Genomic DNA, 7605 nt, shown 5'->3' with positions numbered 1-7605 from the left:
ATATATATATATATATATATACATATATATATATATACCATAAGTATAATTAAGAGCGAACAGTGAAATGTTACAATCTCTCGCTGTAACTGCAACAAAAATAGTCTGTGACTATGATACTTGCCCCATAGAAGAAAAAAATAAATTCAACTATTGTTTAGATTTGTTTTAAATAACTGATTTAAGAATGTTACTTACCTTAGTCCAAGCAGCTAATCAGGCTAATGCTAGCTGTTTTCTGTCACGGGAAAAGACGAATCACAGAAAACCGTCGCGTTTTTCTTTAAATTTTAACTTCAATAAGCTTTTTCAAAAACTCTGTATTTTTAATAGCCTAACTATTAGGAATGCGGTCTATAAAATAGGACTTGTCGCGTCCTAATAAACAATTACAGTTTGGTTTTCGTAAACACAACGCCAGTGTTTACGCACAAGAAAGCAGCCATTACAATCCCATCATTCACGCTCTATTTTTTTCTTCTACGACACTTTCGGAACAAAAGGGTGCATTACTGCCCCTACTGGTCAATGGTAAAAAGTACGTCATAATCCGTCCATTCGTTATCTTTATCCGCTTCTTCCTTTTTAGCCTAAAATGCATGTTTTAGGTCTGTGGGAGGATCGATAAAAAATGGTAAATCTGTGTAGATGCACCTTTGACCTTATCATTTGTTTACAATGTAAATGTGTAACATTTTCAAAATAGTTAAAGCTTTTAGTAATAGTTGTATTTTACGCACAAACGGCGCACATCTGGCATCCTCCGTATTCTCAAATCTTCGGCGTCGCGTTCTAAAAGGAGTCGTTCTGATTGGCTACGACGCAGAATCTCGCACTCTGATTGGTCAGTTTTTCCTGCCTCCGCTCTCTGATGACATACGCGTTATAAACGTCATTGGTCTGCTGCTGCGTACCACCGTTAATGCTTTCGTAACACTTTGTGACTTTCTGGTTTCTCCTCGTCTTTGCTGCGACGGTCGGAGTTTTCTGTGATTCAAGAATTCGAACTGAGAGGAAAGCTAGAGTCGGTTAGCTTGGACTTCGTCAACAGAAGCTAACGCATTAGCTAGCTTCTAGTCGTCATATATATATTTTTAACGAACGGCTGAAAGAATGGGTGAAGAAACTTCTGCTAACAAGGTCCGCAATGAGGAAAAGGCAGATGGCGGCGTTAAATTTTACACGTTCGAAGACGTTCGAGTGCACAATATGAGCAAAGACACATGGCTCATCATCCATAATAAAGTATACGACGTCTCAAGTTTCCTAGAAGAGGTGAGACAAACTTTCTTCCAGCTGGTACAAACCAAAAGTCTTGCATTATTTTCTAGACGTACTTTATGATTGCAGTTAGTTTTTTTTAGAACTACTTGTACTTCCTGGAACTTCCAAGGGTCACATGATGACGTGTAAATTGGGTTCAAGCCGTTAAGAGACAGTAACAAAAGCAACATTTGTTTAAAAAAAGTTTTATAGACCCATTAAACTGTAACATTTTGACATAACGTTCCTATTTGCTTACTGGGTAATTTACCCTTTTACATGTTTCTAATAATGAGCTGCATTTTTTTATCCACATTAATTGGGTATTTGAGTTTATTGAAATTATTGATTATAATTAGGAGGATTTCCATGTGAGAGATAAATAATATCCTGACTTTTGTTTCATTTATTAACTTGTCATGAAGAGACACTATATTACCATGAAATACATTGCATGTATAAGTTTATTTTAGTTGTAGTTTGTGTTTATATGGCTTGCAGCCACTGAAAATACCAATAGCACATTTCACATTTTTATCAGTACAATTTTCTTACTTGCACTAAACAAATATAACTATAGTGTACTGTCTTTTAATAATAGGCCAAGTGATTATATTACCTAAACAGTTTGTTCATCATTCTATGACCATAGCATCCAGGGGGCGAGGAGGTTTTGCTGGAGCAGGGAGGTGCAGATGCCACAGAAAGCTTTGAGGATGTGGGTCATTCAACTGATGCCAGGGAGATGCTTCAGCAGTTCTATATTGGAGAACTTCATATGGTAAGAAGAGTTTGTTTCCGGCCTGCTTTATAACTTTTTTTGTTTATCCGTCCATTCACCCATTATCTGCCACTTGTTCCGGAGTCGGATCAGGGCTGCAGCTTGAGCAAAGCATGCCCAGACATCTCTTTCCATAGCCACCTCCTGCAGCTCTTCTTGGAGGATTTCAAGGTGTTCCCAGACCAGCTGAGAGACTAATGTCTCTGGTGTGTCTTGGGTCCTCCTCACAGTTGAACATACCCAGAACACTTCTGTAGGGAGGCGCACAGTGGGGGCATTCTTATCAGATGCTCAAACCACCTTAACTGGCGGTTAAGCAGTGGCTGTACTTCAAGTCTGCCTGTATCCACAGTCTCATTTCGATCACTACCCTGAGCAAACAAAACGCCAAAATATAAACTGCTCCACCTGCGGCAGCTCCTCACTCCTAACATGGAAAGGGCAGTCCACCCTTTTCCAACTGTGGACCATAGCCTCAGGCAGCTTCACACTCGGCTGCCTGAGGACCCTAGTGAGGATAAAAGGCTGGTCCAGTGTCCCACGATGAGGACAGAACCAACATTATTCATCCTGAGTTTGAGATTTCAAAAAAGACCCACATGACTACCCTTACTAAAATGTAACAAATCAATTTGAGTTGTAGCCATGAAATCCATCAGAACTCCTTAAAGGGTTTCATTTTTAGTCTTGTGCTGCACAGTCTTGTGACATGTACAACACATTGGTATCTCCTCTCCTTAATCCAGACACTGACACTGAGCATTTGCTCTCACACACTGGGTTAAATTAATGCACAGATTATGAACAAATCAAATTCAGTTCTCCAGTATTGATTAAAGAAAAATGAACTAAGGAAATTAAATAGTTGTCGTGCTGTCTTGGTTGACTCTGCTTTAAAACATTGTTTGGACATTGGTGGATTGGCAAACTGGTGCGGCTCTAAGGCATAATTAGAGGGTTTTGTCCGTCTAATTTTACATTTAGTACAACTTGGTGCATTTTATGTATTATTCTTTGATTTTTAACTTGATTTGTGAACTAGCTTTCCGTTTCCAGTTCCCCGGTTTTTACTGCATTTTTAAGTTTCATGAATTTGACTGATTAGAGCAAAGAACTATTGTGTGCATGCTTTTAAAAGTTTATTTCCAGCTTTTGTTTTATTATGTAAACTAGCTAATTTGCATACAGGTCCTTTTTACAGATTTATCAAATTTAACATGTGCTGTGCATAATATTTAGACAGTAAAAGTAAATTGTTTCTGCAGGATGACAGGAGTAAGGAGGATACAAAGGTAAGTACTGCGGCCTACTACAGAACTCGTATGTTTTGTCTTTATTGTACCTTTTTGAATTTATAACTTTGTTTCTGCTACAGCAGGGACAAGGCACAAACTCAGAAAAGTGCAGGTGAGTTGCTATGATGTTTGTGCTTGCTTTAACATTTTGTTGACCATTCAGAATTCTCGTAAATTTGTGAAAAAGTAAAAATGACTTTCTGTATGTTTGTAAACCTGTTTTAAGTGTAGTGAGTATTTAAATGTAGTATTTGTTCCTTGTTTTCAGGAGCTTCTGGGCCAAGTGGTTGATACCTGCCGTTGCTGCAGCCATTATTGGTGTTGTGTATCGTTTCTACATGCTTGAGAACAAGTCGTCTTGAGTGTTTAAAGCGTTCTCTTTTCATTTTTCTTTTCGTCCAGAGGCCTTGAATCATTTGACCAAACCTTTTTCATACTAATGGCTCATAATTTGGAAAGTCAGCGTGTTAAATGATCTGTCCTTGTCTGTCTACAGAGTGCATGTTACAAATAGTTGGGTGGCAATTTTAATAAAACGCTTGCCTTTTTACTTTATTTGTCGTTGTCACTGTTCCTACTGTCATTTATAGAAGAAACTATATTTAAACTGGTCTTTCTCGTAAATTTGATTTTAACTTTTCTATACCTTTTACATTATTTCACAATAATGTGGGTGCATGAACATGTTTGTGTGCAGAAGGATATCTGGTCTTTAACGTTGATCCTGGATTGTAACTTCATAAGCATCTGTGCAGTTTAAGTTTTACAGACTGAGAAATAATGCTGCATAAATTTCAATATGAGTCGTGAACTCTTTGTGTTCCTTAACGTTCATTTATGCTGATGAACAATCTGTCCTTTTGTGCAATGCACCGTTTAATTCTTTGTTACTTTTTGAAAATCATAGTGAATTCCATTATATCTGTGATTATTTAAGGCAAATTTGGCTTTTTACATTTGGATGATTAGTAATGTAGTAGTTTTAGAACCCAAATCTAATATATGACAGTAACAGAGATTTCCCTTTAATAGAGAGTTGGTACGCATTTTTCTGACTATACGGTTTTTTTTCCTCCTCTTTCTGTCTTTTTATTCATTTTGTTTTTTATGCAGGTTGCAACTCTGTTATTAATGGGTTGAACTTGTTTTTCTTTTATTTTGTGATTTATTTTTTTTTGCTTGTATGGTTTGTACGAGTTTGTAATTTGCTTTATAACAGCCATAAAAATGTCTTTCAGTTCTCAGGTGTTTATTTTCTTGGATTGAATCCTGATAAATGGACTGTACCTTTTTTTTTTTTTTTTTTTTCATTTACTCTTTATTTATCCAGGTAGTCTCACTGAGCCACGAGAACTCATTTTCAAGAGAGACCTGTTTAGGAGCAGATGGTGGGGGTTAAGGGCCTTGCTTGGGTGCCCGGAGTGGGGTGAATGAGGGTGGAGGGAGGTGTGGGTGTTCCACCTTTTCCACCCACATTTTGATGTTGACATACCATCTCAGGGCACTTTACAGAAACATTCACATAAAAGCCAATTAGTAAAGTTCTCCATCTAAGAAATCCAGCAGACAAGTTGAATCTTGGCTTCGTTGCAGTCTCCCATCATGAGCAAGCACAGTGGCAACAGTGGAAAGAAAAACTCACTTTTAAAAGGAAGAAACCTCCAGCAGAACCAGGCTCAGGACAAGCGGCCATCTGCTTTGACCGGCTGGTTTAAGAAGGAAGGAGAGACAGACAAACAGAATGGTAGGTCCAGGTCCAGATATAGGTCCAGGTGTATCGGAAAGAGAAAAAAAAACCACGTTAAGGATAAAAAAAAATAATTACAAATGTTGAGCAGAGTAAGTAAAGACAGTAGCAGAGTGAAAATTGTGGTCAGTTTGTCCTCCAGCAGTCTAAGCCTATAGCAGCATAACTAAGGGACAGATCAGGAAACCCAAACCAACCCTAACTATAGGATTTAGCAAAAAGGAAAGTCTTAAGCCTAGTTATAAAAGTGGACAATGTGTCAGCCTCACGGACAGAAATTGGAAGTTGGTTCCACAAGAGAGGAGCCTGATAACTGAAAGATCTGCCTCCCATTCTGTTTTTGTAAATTCTAGGAACCACAAGTAAACCTGCAGTTTGAGAGTGAAGTGCTCTGTTAGGAAAATATGGAACAATAAGATCTGTAATATAAGATGGAGCTAGGATGTTGAGAGCTTTTGTAGGTTAGAAGTAAGATTTTGAATTAAATTCTGGATTTAACAGGGAGCCAATGGAGAGAAGCTAAAACTGGAGAGATATGATCTCTCTTACTAACTCCAGGTAAGACTGGCAGCAGCATTTTGGATCAACTGAAAACATTTTAAAAAGTATTTGGACACCCAGATAATAAACTATTGCAATAGTCCAGTCTAGACGTGACAAATGCATGGACCAGTTTTTCTGCATCATCTTTAGATAAGGTGTTTCTAATGTTAGTGATATTACGCAGGTGGAAGAAGGTGGTTCTAGTAACGTTTTTAATGTGGGGGATAAAAGACATGTCCTGATCAAAAATAACACAAAGATTTTTAACATTAGAGCTGGAGGACAGATTAATGCCATCTAAGGAGGGAGAAAGACTGAAAAATTCATTCCTAAGGTGCTCAGGTCCAAAAACCAAAACCTCAGTCTTGTCTGTGTTCAACAGGAGAAAATTAAGGGTCATCCAGGTTTTTATGTCTTTAAAAGATGCTTGTAGTCTAATTAGCTGATTGGATTCATTGGGTTTCATGGACAAATATAATTGTGTGTCATCAGCATAACAATGAAAATTTATCCCATGCTGTTTAATAATTTTACCTAATGGACCTAACCTCTCCGCCACCACTCCCCTAGATAGCATCGCTTTTTATAGTTTCAGTTTGTCTGTAAAACCACATGAAGTTCCTTGAAGTTTACAGTGAGGCCTCAGTCAACAGTAGAAATCTGCTGCAGCCAGTCACAGCTCATTTTCTTTTACACAAAGTTCAGAGCTCAGCCATCTTCTTCATCCGGCCCACTGGCCTTTATTGATTTCAGCAGCAGGATGGGGCCATTCGTTGCTTTAAGTGGAGCAGAAACGCATGTTCCCGTCACCTGGCAGAATAACAACCGGCTGCTGGTGAAAGGACTCAAATATTGTGAAATTACTTTATTAATATCATCTGATATTCTGTTTAACACTATTATGGCACCAAACTACAAAACTTGTTAAAGATAATGATAATCATTAGAATTATCCATCACGAAATCTTATGCGTTAATCTTATTTATTTAGAGAGTATCAAATCTCATCATGTAATTCTGCAATTATTTGTCAGCATTATTCACTCTGACCTGCCGATTTCGATTTTGTTTATAAGCGACACTGTCAGGTGTTATAAGGTCACAATGCACTTTCAAAAAACATAACCTTGAACAATATCTTAGAAACAATGCAGACTTGTTTTAACTGGCCATGAGGTAGTGCTCCGAAATATAAATGAAGTTCAATTGTTGTTAAAACTAAAAAAAAAAACACGGTAAAATCGGTTTCTCATGCAAGTATCGTCCGATTTCCCCAAAATAAGGAAATCGGGGCCCATTTATCAGTGCACCCCTATTTACAACACAACCTGTGCCCTCATTTACCTCCACACACACGTTCATACAGCACTCTACTATGTCTCTACAAAGATAATCTGAATCTGTAGTCTAATCTGAGTTTTATCACATTCATACACTGATGGGACATATCAGAGGCCATGAGGGGTTCAGTGTCTTGCCCAGGGACACCTCAGCATGTGACTGCTGGTGAAATCGAACCCCCAACTCTCCCATTGGAGGATAATTGCTCTCACCACTCAAACACAGCTGCTGCTGATGTGTTATTTTAATTTGAAACATTCTGTGACACTTTGTATTTAAATCTGAGAAAATGCTGGACCCTCACAGCCCTTTCAGTTGTTAAATTGTTTTGATGGTTGCTCTATGTAAAAGAAATGGTATTTGGAAATCCCATTATTGTTCCTACCTTTCCAAATTTTCTGTTATCTGAAAACAAAGGACTAATCGAGTTTGATTAAACTATTATGATTTGGCTAATTTAAGTTTTGCGTATCATTTGATCACCTTTAATATGGTAAAAACTTTTTTTTCTTCATATTGTCATATATTAGGAACTAGAACTACAAAACTGTTCTGTATTTGAATTATAACATCATAACATTATTCTGAAAAGACAAAATATTTTACTATCCATACAGTCGGTCTTAAATCTGCAG

The 7605-nt window shown here is 37.6% G+C and overlaps 2 protein-coding genes across 2 annotated transcripts in view; one reads left to right on the top strand and one right to left on the bottom strand.

The window, feature by feature from the left end:
- Positions 1-463, bottom strand: part of dhx38 (DEAH (Asp-Glu-Ala-His) box polypeptide 38) — a 21376-nt gene extending 20913 nt beyond the window's left edge. The window contains exon 1 of the mRNA XM_037689591.1: positions 199-463. The gene's annotated coding sequence lies outside the window, so the exon portion shown is untranslated. The remainder of the gene's footprint in view (positions 1-198) is intronic.
- A 462-nt stretch (positions 464-925) lies between these two features.
- LOC119428148 (cytochrome b5) lies at positions 926-3855 on the top strand (the record flags this gene model as incomplete). The annotated part of the gene is given in 5 exon segments (XM_037695792.1): positions 926-1275; positions 1916-2044; positions 3310-3336; positions 3420-3451; positions 3608-3855. Coding segments are annotated over 5 exon segments (444 nt in total). The 3' UTR covers positions 3702-3855.
- Between the last annotated feature and the right edge of the window lie 3750 nt (positions 3856-7605).

The sequence above is a fragment of the Nematolebias whitei genome, chromosome 2, assembly GCF_014905685.2.
Source record: "Nematolebias whitei isolate Nwh7 chromosome 2, NemWhi1, whole genome shotgun sequence".
NCBI classification, from domain to species: domain Eukaryota; kingdom Metazoa; phylum Chordata; class Actinopteri; order Cyprinodontiformes; family Rivulidae; genus Nematolebias; species Nematolebias whitei.
This window is presented reverse-complemented; position numbering and strand designations above follow the sequence as displayed.